Genomic DNA, 14119 nt, shown 5'->3' on the forward strand with positions numbered 1-14119 from the left:
TGCGCCAGTTTTAGTTAGTTATTATTTTGTTTTTTGCTCGATATTGAAAATCGGTTATGTCACATCAGTGGTGTAATTTACAGATCAGTGCGTGTATTTCTCGCGGCCGATCCGATTTAATAACAATAGAGATACGGATAACGGATGTTAAAAATTGGTCGGTTCGAAATAAGTGCTTAACGCAAGATAGGAATATTGTCTTATCGGCGTGCGCGTTCTCGGTTGAATGTGAACTCATCCTTTTAGACGGTCGCGAGGTAAACATAGGCGAATATGATAGCATAACTGGCATTCTGGATCTGACCAGAAGAGAGGCCTCGTTGTGGAACGGCAAACCGCCGCCGAAAGACAGGACGGTTCGCATCATCGAGCACTCCACCGTGGATATCACGCTGTACGCGGTGCTAGCCTCGGCCGCTAGTGTCGGTATCGTCTTGGCATCCATTTTTCTCGCCATCAATATCAGATACAGAAATCAAAGGTGACGGCTCCGCCGTAATACGTAACAATTATAGAACCACGCGCGTAACACGGTTCCTCCATTTGGCTCTCAGCTTACTTTCCCAGCCCCGGGGAGCGAACGTGCGCGGCTCACACGCGAAACTCAATATTGCAGATACATCAAAATGTCATCGCCCCACCTGAACAACCTCATCATCATTGGTTGCATGCTGACCTACAGCAGCGTTATCTTCCTCGGACTCGACTCACAATTATCGAGCGTGGCGGCGTTTCCGTATATCTGTACGGCCCGAGCGTGGCTGTTGATGGCTGGTTTCTCGTTGGCCTTCGGCTCCATGTTCTCGAAGACGTGGCGTGTACATTCCATATTCACCGACGTGAAGCTCAACAAAAAGGTATAACTCGTTAACGACCGTAACCGTAACGAGAATGGCGCGGGCGGGGCGACCTTTCGTGTTCAACGTTAACGTTAACGAGTCCGTATCGTGATTCAGGTGATAAAAGATTATCAATTGTTCATGGTCGTTGGAATATTGTTGGCTGTCGATCTAACGATCATGACAACGTGGCAAGTGGCTGATCCGTTTTATCGGGCGATAAAACAAATGGAGCCCTATGTGAGTACAAAAATATACAAAGGTTTATATATCTATGTCAATAATATACGCTTATAAATTTTGGTATTCCTCTAATATCATCTATCATAATTTGCGAAGCAAACTCGCGTTAATGCTCGTTAATAGGCGAATTGCCTCTCGATTGCAGCATCACCCTTCCAGCGAGGATATAATAATCATCCCGGAAAACGAGTATTGTCAGAGCAATCAAATGAATATTTATCTGTTTTGCATATATGCATACAAAGGCCTTTTAATGGTAAGTTAAGCTGAATCGCTAAGCGCCTCAGCGGATAAAATGGCATACGATATACACTCACCTGACCGGCTTTCAGATATTCGGTGCCTTTCTGGCATGGGAAACGCGGCACGTTAGTATACCGGCATTAAATGACAGTAAATACGTAGGGATGAGCGTGTACAACGTTGTTATAATGTGCGTCACCGGTGCAGCTATAAGCTTCGTGCTGACTGACAAACAAGACGCCATGTTTATAATGTTGGCGGTGTTCATTATATTTTGTAGTACAGCCACTCTTTGTCTGGTTTTTATTCCTAAGGTACGTTTGTGTATCTTACTCGACGTTTTGCATTTTAAATTGGCTGACCTTCGATCGTAGACGTTCGAAGAGATTACTTAATTGAGTGCTTTCCGTTTAGCATTTTCCGAACGGAAACTTTGTCAAACGGATTTAATTTTAAATCGGCAAAGTCTCACAAAAGTTCTCGTTCATTTAAGCATGATACTATTGATTTGTTTGATACTATCTATTCGCCGCGTGTTCAATCTTCAGCAATCTTCTTATTACAGATTACAGTACAGGATCTTTGAAGAGCTTTCTTTCAGAGTCTCGGAATTCTCAGTCGATATACTTATTTAAAGAAACTTTTCAATCACATCTGTGGCGTCAATCTTTTTTTTTTTTTTTTGGAATTTATATTATTAGAGAAAAAAATATTTATTAAAATATATTCGCTGTCCACATTTTATAGTCTTTTATACTTATATCATTTTTTCTGTTATAATTTTATGTTAATTTTACTTATGTTAAAAATACAATATTGTTTCAGTTAACGTTTCAAACACATTTCATGTTTTCTTTACGTGTATATTTTTAAAGGACCTGCCCTAGAACAATAATAAACGTCCATTCTATTCTCGGGATGAGAGACTGGCAGAGTCAAGTAAGTCTCTTGGGATTTTCAGGTAATAGAGTTACGCAGAAATCCACAAGGGGCGATAAATAAGCGGACCAGGGCGACTCTGAGGCCGATGTTGAAAATACGAAGGGACTCGACAGTCAGCGAGCTCGACGAGCGCTTGAAAGAGGCGAAGCTGACGAATAAAAAATTCCGGAAGCAATTGTTGCAAAAAGATTCCGAGCTTCAGGTAAGTTTTTCCGTTTCATCAAACTTCTAAACGGCATTATAGGAAGAATTACTTCGCCGGTGTTACAACTTGCTACGTTACGCAGTGTCCTACGTCGCAGAACCTACCTTTATTTTCTCAGGGGTTCTGCGACAAATCTGGAATTGGTTTTTAACGTTCAGCAGTAAAATTAATCTTTATTGAGGAAACTAAATCTTAGATAAGAATTAAAAAAAAAATAGAAAATCATATAATATATTTTATATAATTATTTACGTTATTTTATGTTTATTTCTGTCTAACAACTAATTTCGCTAAAACGTTTTTCTTGACGAAATATATGCTGTTTAATAAAACACTCATCCGTGCACTGAATTAATTTAAGGGAGGTTGATAGCGGTCTTCGATTAACGGAAAAGCGAACGACGCACCATCCATCCTTAATTCGGTTATATATAAATAATCACGACGTCATTGCTTCGTGCAGTTCGCCCTCCGAGAATAACAATTTAAAATTATTCCGACGGGTTTCCAGTACACTTGCACGTTTAAGTAATATTGTACTTAATCTAGAAATGTTGCATTCACATCGTGCTCGTGCGTGGCGGCTAGAGGAAGTTATTTCATTATCTTGCATATTACTTCAGGGGTTTTTAAGGAGAATGGGCGAGGAGGTTGAGAGCGAAATGCAAGAGACGGTCGACACGTTGCCGGTCCCAAAGCCAGAAGAGGCCGTTAAAAGGGAAGGTAAATATTCCATTTAATGTCTTTTAAAAGAAATTTTGATATTTGTCGAATAAAATTAAAAATAGTTTAAAGTAGTGTCATTATATTTTATATTAATTAGAATGTAATTAACTTTACTACATTTTCCTCACGCGGAAGACAACTCTTCAAAAACTTCTTTTTTTTTTTAATATTCCGGTCTACAAATTTTATATAAAACGAGAGTGATGGATAAATTACAAACTCTGCGCCAAGTTGCAATCTATGCAGAACGATGGATAACATTAAATCACCGTATTAATAATTTTGATTTATTTATTTGACAGGACCATCGATAACCACAGAGACGACCGATGTTTCAATGTCCATGTGCAGCTTGAACTCGTCAACCGTTTCGCAGCCGGAGGGTGATTACGTCAACGTGGATCAAGTAGCAAAGTACGTAATCACGTTTGATATTAAACTCCACCTTCAGATCTAAACCCTTTAACGGAACATAGTTAAATTGACCATTGTGTATAGATGAATTGTGTATAGATAAATTATTTGACAAAAGTAATTAATCGATTTGTTTGACGATTGACAATTCAATGGTAATTCCATAAGACGATATATAAAATAGAAACTTGACAAAATTCAGAAAAGTGTTCAAAAACGTATTTTTCAAACAATTTTAGGCCGTTAAAATTACTTGTAATTTATCCATCTTTTTTTAATTTCTTTCCAAAAGTTAGGGGAAAAGATTTAAACGATTATTTTAAATATTTCGGTAATCCGTCTACCCTACTGACCACGACCCAAAAGTCTCCGGCGCACCCGATTCGCCGTCCATTCTCAGGATAGTCGCGTGGTGCTTGTTCTAGGAAAAGGGCATCCCTTTCGAAGGCCACGTCAATCATCATCGACAACGAAAGAGTGGCTGTAACGAGCCAGGCGATCGAGGAGAGTTCCTCTCCGGGCGCTGTGGCGGCGTTGGACGCAATGCCGCCGTCGTTAATAACGACAACGACGACAACGGCGATAACGACAACGACGATGACGCATATGAGGCATACGTGCGGCGCGGACGCGTTGCGGCGCAAGAGCGTCCCCGACGAGGCGGTCAAGGACGGCGAGCCGTTGCTGAAGCGTCACAGGAGCCCGGAGCCGCTGCCAAACGAAGCCATGACCACGCGCTACGGTTTCGTGCCGCCGGTCGTTGAGGAAAGCGACTCCGTGATCTTGGAGGAGACCGAGATCGCGAGACACGTGTGCCGCGTGAGGAGAAGGAGCAAGGACGAGCGCAGAGCAAAGCTGTCGACGCCGCCGCCGACCAAGAACGTCTCCTTCGGCGAGCTCCACGAGCAGAGCTACATCGAGCACGTGATGCCGTTTTCATTGCAATACGTGCCGAATCATCGACACGCCGGTAAGAATCAGCACTTCCGAGTTCTTTTTCGCGGTTGACAATTAGTATGACACACGTATAAGTGAAATTCGTGTTACAGAAAATAATTTTTATATATGTACGTTTAGTCGTTACCACGCATGTTGTAAACCGCCTTTCAAAAGTATCAATTTTTAAACTCTGCAAAAATACATGTGCAAGTGTTAAAAAGCATCAGGCTTTATAGAGTAGATGGTACTCATAAAATCAAGTAAAAAAAATGTTTGGTAAATATCAGTTGAAAAATACTCACCGAAGTTACAAGTAATTTTCGGTTTTGATAATATAAAGCTAGTGATGTTGCTTACTTTCATTTATGTGATGTAAAAAAAGAAAGAATTATTTTAAGTGTTTCAATTTACGTTCATTGAGCCTTCTTTATTTATTGAGTACTATTTATTCTACAAGTCCTGTATGCCGGGTTAACTATTGTTACATGAAACAGCGCGAAGTCAGTCGGCATTAGCATCCGAGATTTGACTTGTTTGCCTAGATTTCTTAGGTATCTTTAGACATTATGCGCGGACGCGAGACGATACGTCAGGTGTTTTGTTGACAGGGAAGTACGACGAGTCGATGTCGACGATAATCCAGCGTTCCATGTCGGAACGCACGCGGGAGAAGTGCCTGCGGCTGCACATCGGTGGCGGCCACCCCATAGTCGAGTGCTCGCACCGCGTCGCGCGCCGCATGTGCCGTCACGCGGGCTCGAAGCTGCGCCATCAGGCACGGTTGGAGTACGTGCAGAGCACCCCGAATGTGGCAACGATGCACAACGGCAAGCACGTCGCGGCGAACGCACGCGATGGAAGCGGCGACGTGAACGGTACCCGTCTCTCGGTTCTCTTGATTACGCGTCCGTACAGCAACGGAAATTTGCGGAATACTAAACGGCCGCGGAGAACGAAACACGTCCCGAGACGGAAAGAAGAGTATATTTGTTAACAATTAGAAACCCTAATGATTTAGCAAATCTGTAGCCGTACGGACGGTCCGTTTTTCATAATAATTAAGTCTCGAGATTGCATAAAATTATCGGCATCTTAATGAGATACCGCAGATTTCTTACTGTGCATAAATAGTGTTGCATTTACGCCAAAACTAAAAAATACAAAAAATTGATAGGTTTTCCTACGATTAAGATGACGGGAAAAATCTTTAAGACTTCAAATCAGTAATGGAAAATAAGAAAGCCAGAGAGAGAGAGCAATTATGCTTGGATACACATTACATCACCTTATTACCTTGTTTGATATTGATTTCGTGATTAAACACTAAATTTAACTGTTGCGTTCGAATCCATATATCAATATATCATACTCAGCAGCTATCGTATCTCGTGAGGTAAATTGTATTTACTTATGTTGAAGTAGTAACAAACGTTTAATAACGAAATCGACGTCAGCCAACAAATTAACAAGGTATATAAAATGTCCGAATAGCAGTATAATTACGCAGCGAAGTTATTGATATCTCCGGCTAATTGAATGCATCGGATAATTGCCTACCCGAGTCTCGGGAAATATTCATATCTTCATTATTCGAGTACGTCAAGGGAACAACGCCGCGATACACGCGAAGCTACGTATACGTGAGAGGTCTATTCGGACATTGTGTTTAAATGTGTTTCATACGTTTGCCTTCGAGAGTGAAGGATGTAACGTCAAGCGTGCTAGATTTTGGCGCGGATGCAACGTAGTAGACAGTACGTATAGAGCCACGAATTTCGTTGTTGAGACAGTCCCCGACCTTGGTGTCCTCGCTTGCAGGTGATTCCTCGGTGAACGTGTCGAAGATGTACAGCGCCGTATCGGACGGTGAACTGCTGGATCTGACGATTCTGCCGATCTTTCAGAAGCTCCTCACCGAGCGGCACAAGAGCACTGCCAGGCGGGGCTATCGCTCGAATATAGCTAGTTGCCCGAATATATCCATCAAGTGCGACATCGTCGAGTACCTCTAACGGCCAAGCCGGCGGCGACCTGACGCTTTCTCCTCACCGCGCCGGCACGCGCACACGCGAAATCACGTTTCTCGTCACGGACTCACCCCACAGGGCGTGCTAGATCGGTTATCTAAGTTAATTAGTTAATCTCGCGTTTGCGAGCGTCTTTTAGATTGTTGCGCCCCGAGCGAGCGAGCGGCCGGCGACGTTATTCGCGATAACGGCATCGTTAAATCGAACGTATTTCAGACGGTTTTTACCACTCCGTTGATTTATTTATAAGAATGATGATGGACTTGAAATACCGCTACCGCGTCGCGTTAATTAATTATTCGTTCCGTCTCTCGCGTCCTCGCTCTACAGCACTCGATATATCACGGTAAAGCGCGGACGAGGACAAAAAAAGAAGGGTAACATAACGCTCTAGTAATAATGATGCTCGAATCGTATAACTCTCTTATCGAGATACGAGAGAAAGACAACGGTCGACGAATAAAGGTAAGACTTTTTCTATTAACACACGAGAGATATTTTCTAAAGACGACGATTATAGTTAAGCGTAGGAACGTAGAAGGCGAAACGAGGGAGAAAATAAAGAAAAAAAAATGTTTAAAAAAAACAGAGAAAGCGAATTCGGAGTTTAACAAAGTCTATCGCGAGCTCGAAGACTCAAAAAGCCACCGAGATCTCAATATCTGCTCGTCTCATCGTCGTTATTCGGTTCTAGACGTAAATGGAGTAAATGTACGGATTTGCGCGCGATATTATCGAGCACACTTAGTTACTTGAACGTCAGTCAATAGATCCTGTATCTCATTAGTGACGCAGCATGTTACGTGACATATAACAAACATTACGGTGAAGCAAACGAGGGAAAAACTTCGTACCTATCCATGATACAGCACACGCACTTTCGAGAGGATGATGTCAGAGAGGAAGGGAGGGACGGAGGTCGTCTATGCAATCGATATAGCGTATCGCTTTCGGGGGGAGAGGGAAAAGAGGGTCGGGGGTAGACCCTAGCAGCAAACAAATATTGTTTAAATATTTCCTAGTGCGACCGAAGAATATTTTTGTGACGCGACTTTGAAACATATATTGAACTAGTTCTAGTTAACGCGGTTAATTAATTAACGGATATATACCTTCGAGATATTTACAAGACAAATTACAGGAAAACCAAAAAAAGAAAGATATTTGTTAGCCGCGGCAGATCGGAAACTAGATTTAACTGTTGACTGTTGTAATGATTTTCAACTTGTAAAGCATTTTTCGTTTGTGACGACGAGAATCCTGGAGAATGAGGATTTATAAGCATCTCCGTCGGCTAACAAGTGTTTTTTAGAGAGCGAGAGAAAGAGAGAGAGAAAGTATGTATGTGTGTATATATAATCTATAAGGATTGTTGAAGCAAAGATATCGAGAGCATGTTAATTAGGAGTGTTTCCGTTCTCTCCTTCGAGCGCCCGTTTTCACGAGGCTCGCCAAATCTCAGGCCGGAAGGCGGTAGGAGCGGTATTTTACAAATATTAAAAGTAAGTTTTCCCTCGCGTACATTTCTAAAATAAATAACTATGTGTTTGTAAATATATGTTACGAAGTAATGTATATTCATTGAATATTTCCTACACACAGAGAACACACATACACAGGCGTGACACGCATACACACACACACACACACATCTAACTTGGCGCGTATAGCCAATCCTAGGGGATAATTATGTGAACGTTCACCAAGTATATTTCGTTCTCCGCTAGGGTGCTGTGTTCAAAAATACCTCGAGGAGTATGGCGGAGCATGTTAATAAAATGCCTTCGGGTATATCCCTAGAACTGATAATTATCGAATCGAATCGAATCGAATCAATGCATGCATTGTCAATTGCCCCATACCCTTTCGTTTTCTACGAGGAGTAATAAAAGAAACACGATTCATTCTACGCGAATCGCACGACTAGGAAGATTCGATTCCTCGTGAGGAAATCGAATTGAACGTCTTTCCTGCTCTAAAACGGGGTGACTGTATCCGAATGCGGGTTGCGGGGGGAAAAATGTGCGGTTGAAAGGTAAAGCGGATACAACGCTCCTTTATGCGAGTGAAATTGAGTTTTCGTTATTTCAACTTGCGAGTGAACTCATTAAAAGTAGAGCTCGCTGAGTATTTCCGTGAGAGATTCCTAAGTTTCCTAAGTTGCGAGGGTTTCAGACTGCGCGGCCTAAGTCGACGTAACTTGCGACGTGTATTCACGACCGAAGTTAACGGAGAGTCCAAGAAGAAAAAGGATAAGATCGCTTTCCTTTTTCTTTTTTTCTTCCTTTTTAGCGCAGTTAGTCGTTCTCGTGTAACAGTACCCCGTTTTACGGCACGAAGGCGGAAGTTCGTCGTGCAACTCGCGTTTAAATATAGAGACACAACGATTTCAAATTTCATCAAGGGCGACATCGCGACTCTCAATAACGGTCTCGATCGCGTCGTTTCGAAACATTTAACCGGAGGAAAACGACGCGCTAAACAACGCGGTACAATATTCCAATTAGTTAAGGATAAATTTATTTCCGGTCGATACCGGTCGGTACGCATGACTAAACACTCGACGCGTTTGTACTCGTATTCCTACTGTTAGAGCATGATCTTAATATCCCGTAATAATTACGTAAGTCAGTGGTGTCGCCGGTAGGCAAGCCATGCCAAAAGTTTTTTACAAATTATTGCGAGAACAAAAAAAAAGAGGAAACCCGACAGCAATATATCTATTAATGCGACTAATGTATGCGTGCGTGCAGCAAAGCCAAAGGTGATTAAGTGAGTGTGATAAGAGTGACGAAGCGTTCTGTCTTCGAGATACATATACGTCACTGTGACACACGGATGTATCTTTGCGAAAAATGGGCGAATTAAAAGTGATCGACTGGAATTCGTTCTGTAAAATTCGATTGCCAGACTTTGAAACTGGAATATGTTAGCGCTGAAACTTCGTAGTTTCTTTTAGTTTTGACCTCTTCTCGCAAAGAAAAAAAGTTTCTTTCTTCCGATTCTCTCGATCGAATAATGTGATTCGAGTAGTTAAATTTTTAATTAGGACCGAAACGACAGTTAACACATGCGATTGAGCACACGATTTCGGAAATTCTGTTCCCGCCGATTTCTTTTAATTGAAGGACTTCTTGTAGGAATACCTTTTAAGATTTTCTTATCAGCAAACATTACTTGCGAGATGTAAGAGGGGGGAGGGGGTGATACAATTAACATTTGTCGACATTGTTATCAACTTTTATATATATTATTACTATTTACATCTCTCTAACTGTACCTATATATATATATTTGCAAAAGACAATGCATGTATCGTCAATTATCACGCGTTCAAAATATCCATCGTACCTCCATTTCGAAAAAACTCTGCAAAAAATAAGTAAATTCAAAGGGATTGTGGAGAGAGAAAGAGCTCATTCCCGTGTGAATGAAGTTAAGAACACAGTGTCGCAGGTTGATCGCGTTCCCGTCCTTTTAGCTCGCCTATTTTTTGCAGTAGAGGAGTAAAATAGTTTACGAGTGCACTTACGAGACGATCGAGGCTCGTCGCAATGTGAGAGATCGATAGCATGCCGGATAAGGATTAGGATTCTTACAAGTTACGGGCACGTGTGATATCTTACTATCTAAAGTCTATCGAGGTAATTGCTGCGCAAGGCGAATCTTAATGTTCACCGCTGTCTACTCTCAATAAAGTGGCTGTCATTCAATAAATAATTATCTTTTAATTTAGAGACCGTGACAAAAAAATAGGCAGTTATATATATTATATTAATATATATAATTTATACATATATGTGTACATATTAATATATAAATATGATATTTAAATCTGCCACATATAAATGTATTATTTGAGTGTTTCTCGACACTCTTCGCTGTAAACAAATCTTTTTGCATATTAAGTAGCAATCAAAACGTAATTCCTGTTTTCAAATTTGAATACAACAGGTGACCACGATCCATCATAAATAAACGAAACAGTAACTGAACACAATTCATTTTTTTGCATAGTTTTACAATGTAAAATAAAAAATTGAGACAACGGAAGATACATTGATTTAGATTTTTTATACATACACGTGTGCAAATGCGGATTAAAATATTTCTATTGAAATATCGCTTTATTGCAAAACTCGTTCGACAAGTAACATTCGTTTTTATTGTTTCTCGCAATGGCCATTTATTTATACTTGCTTTTTCGAAGCTTTATTCTCGGGAATTTCTGACAACAGCAAATCAATCTCGCCTTCCACGTAATCCAAAATTATTCGTTTTGCGTTTAATAAATAGTATTTTGAAAATAATTGATTCACGAGATAGACGTTATCGTGATATCATTACAAATAGCTTGTTAATTAATTGAGTGGACGGAGTGGACTAATCAATTCATTAACTGTTTATTGAAACTTAATTGCAGAGAATTAATAATCGCGCGAAAACTTTGTAGTGATATAGCTTATCATTCGCGTTTTATAAAATAGAATCGCATGAAAAATAGATTCGCGAAATTACGCGTTATCATATAAGTGCGCGAAATTATTACAAATAGTTAAATGATCAATTCCAAAATATAAAGTAAATATTGTTGCATAATATGTAAACATTGTAGACCAATGTGAATAACGGAGTTTGGTATACACACAGATAGCAAGGTAGAAGATTACATGATTTTATATAGGAATATCTTTATGTAAACAATGCCATACGTTTATAACATGTTTACTGCTCCTAAATTTTTTTAGTTTCCATAGTACTAAAAGAGATTTTGGAAAGTATAAATAATTAATCAGCATTATACATTTACATGTATATATTTCTATCACTATATTACTTAAATCAAGCACAATACTGGTAAGTACATTCAAGATGCATAAGACGTGGATGCCATAACCACTGCTAAAAAAAAGCACGGAATCGCGCTGTGCGCATTGAACGTGTTAAAATGCACAACATGCCTTCTTTAAAAGAATTTCACGATCAAAAGTTTTAGTTTTTTTTATTAAAGTTTTAGATTACTGATGTATAATTGTGACAAGAATGGAGGAGAATCAAATACTAATTCGCGGCATTGCACAAATCTCGAGAATATCTTTATATTGCCGCTTACGCGTAAATTATTTGTAATTTAAACGAATATGATAAATAAATATAAAGATAATTAAAGTGATATTTTAATTTTAGGTTAAAATTAAACAATTGGAAGAATTTGATCACGCGTCCGTAGAGATACATAAAAGATCATAAAAATAGTTAAAAGTACATGTTAGGATGAGAGGTTAGATGAAAATGGCGATTCTCGACGTCGAAAAGTTCGTTAAAATCGGCAAAAAGTATTAGCATAGCATGTTAGGCAAGGAGGTCGACGGAGGTACTCTGAGGGTAGAAGCTCCGAAATGCGACGAACGACACTGATGGGCGAATCTTGAGAAATACATTTATTTTAACATTGCTATGTGTCCTTTAATGCGAGACATGCTTTCTCGAACAAGATTAGACGATAGAGATTCTTAGATATAGATATATGTATATAACTTTCTATAAAAAACTACATGGATAGAACAGTTTTTACGAAAAAGTGATTACAAAATTGCAAAACCTCTTATTTAGCATTATTTTAAAAAATTATTATCAAAAGTTTATAATTGAAATCCGCTGAAACTACGAAGTTTCAGCGCCAACATATTCCAGTTTCAAAGTCTGGCAATCGAATTTTACAGAACGAATTCCATCGATCACTTTTAATTCGCCCATTTTTCGCAAAGATACATCCGTGTGTCACAGTGACGTATGTATCTCGAATACAGAACGCTTCGTCACTCTTATCACACTCACGCTTCGCTGCACGACTAGAAGAAAGCTACCATGGGACTGATGCTGAAGTTATTTTTTATACCAATAATTGCGTGGGCCAACAAAAAAATAAGTTTATGTTTGCCCTTTTTTTATACGCTGTACGCCGTCTCGGTATTAAATAAACAAAACAAATAATAGGAAAGTATCATGAGACTAGTGTAAAAAGTATCGTCGTTGTGAATCTCTCGTTAGATATCTTGTTATTCGCAACGACCCTCCCGTAAAGTGTTAATCGATTGTATCGAGCGCTCAAAGTAACGATGTCCAAACCGTTACCGTTCGATCACGATTTACGATCGATAATGGCACTTAAAATGCTACCCCGCTGTGGAAAAAAGTAGAACGTGGCAACCGTGCCGGCGGTGGCCGCCATAAAATATACTAACGTAATAGTTTTTTCGTAAGTTGATGCAATAAAAAGTTATTAACAATTTATTTGTTTAAATTGCCCTAGCGATAAACTATACATCCTATAAAAAAATGAACTCGAGAAAATTTGTTCCTCTTTTCACGACGAACAAAATAGCGTTTGAATTTTTTCAAAATCTTGATTATTGTCGGAAATATGTGAATTTTTAGGTAATTACTGCCGCGCTCGCGCTCAGTTGTACCACAAGACAAGTTCAGACAAGTTCAGAGTTTCAATTGTTTTAACGATACAATTGAGCGCAAGCGCGCACGCCTAGGGTACTCCGCGACGCGTGTAGGCAGTAATTACCTAAAAATTCACATATTTCCGTCAATAATCAAGATTTTGGAAAAATTCAAACGCCATTTTGTTTGTCGTGAAAAGAGAAACAAGGATGTTTCCAGTCCTTTTCTCCAGTTCATTTTTTTATAGAATGTATAGTTTGATCGCTAGGACAATTTAAACAAATAAATTGTTAATAACTTTTTATTGCATCGACTTACGAAAAAACTATTTACAGATTCTTGTTCTAATCCGACTCAAAAAACATAAAAAAAACATTAACTTAAGCCATCAACCTCGAAAAAATGCTCAATCGACCTGGCGAATAGACTACAACAGGAGGACGAAATTTTATCCTGCCAAGAAATTTCAACGATATAAAAAAATTTTTAAATAAACATATTTTGTTCTTATAAAATTTCTAAAAATAAAATTCATCCGACCCCCGATCATTACAAAAATTTTTATATAGCCCTTTTGATAAAAAAAAGAAGATTAGAAAGCCTCATCCAAATACATTTTCTTGTTGTTCACGTATACATTTTTTATTACCTGTATGATTATATGTTTGATCTAAATATCTAAGTATACGCTTAATAAATTAAACTTCCCCTAGTCAACTAATCAGTCACATGTTTTACCGTTAGAGTTCTTCCGAAGTTGGCAAACCATCCTCTATAATTTACTTAAATTTATTTTATTGTCTTGCCCATCCTTTTGCGGGGCATTTAAATTCGACCATACGTTCCGATCTGACTTTAGTGTCGCTCGAGCGTGCTCAGACATCTCGGTGCTTTCTCGATTGCCGCATGAGCTTCGCTCGTATTCGCTCGTATGTACAATGGCGAACAAAAATGTAATTCCGCGAGCAGTTGTTCCAGCATTTTTCCCGGCTGATTTTACCACCATCGCGTTGGAGCCGAATGACATCGCGATTCCCACCCGAATATAGTCCTTAAATAAGTTATAACGTGAATTAAAATCAAAGAAA

The 14119-nt window shown here is 39.4% G+C and overlaps 1 protein-coding gene across 3 annotated transcripts in view; it reads left to right on the forward strand.

Annotated features, from left to right (window-relative positions):
• The window catches only part of Gaba-b-r2 (gamma-aminobutyric acid type B receptor subunit 2), a 32363-nt gene extending 22065 nt beyond the window's left edge, over positions 1-10298 (forward strand). For all 3 annotated transcript variants that reach the window (XM_071775859.1, XM_071775856.1, XM_071775858.1), the window contains 11 exons: positions 247-481; positions 617-857; positions 957-1079; positions 1228-1338; positions 1415-1639; positions 2287-2469; positions 3096-3195; positions 3501-3612; positions 4038-4582; positions 5160-5426; positions 6370-10298. In XM_071775859.1, coding sequence (XP_071631960.1) covers positions 247-481; positions 617-857; positions 957-1079; positions 1228-1338; positions 1415-1639; positions 2287-2469; positions 3096-3195; positions 3501-3612; positions 4038-4582; positions 5160-5426; positions 6370-6563 — 2336 coding nt within the window. In that variant the 3' untranslated portion in view covers positions 6564-10298. The remainder of the gene's footprint in view (positions 1-246; positions 482-616; positions 858-956; positions 1080-1227; positions 1339-1414; positions 1640-2286; positions 2470-3095; positions 3196-3500; positions 3613-4037; positions 4583-5159; positions 5427-6369) is intronic.
• The last annotated feature ends 3821 nt before the right edge of the window (positions 10299-14119 follow it).

The sequence above is a fragment of the Temnothorax longispinosus genome, chromosome 4 (assembly GCF_030848805.1).
Source record: "Temnothorax longispinosus isolate EJ_2023e chromosome 4, Tlon_JGU_v1, whole genome shotgun sequence".
Taxonomy (NCBI): Eukaryota; Metazoa; Arthropoda; class Insecta; order Hymenoptera; family Formicidae; genus Temnothorax; species Temnothorax longispinosus.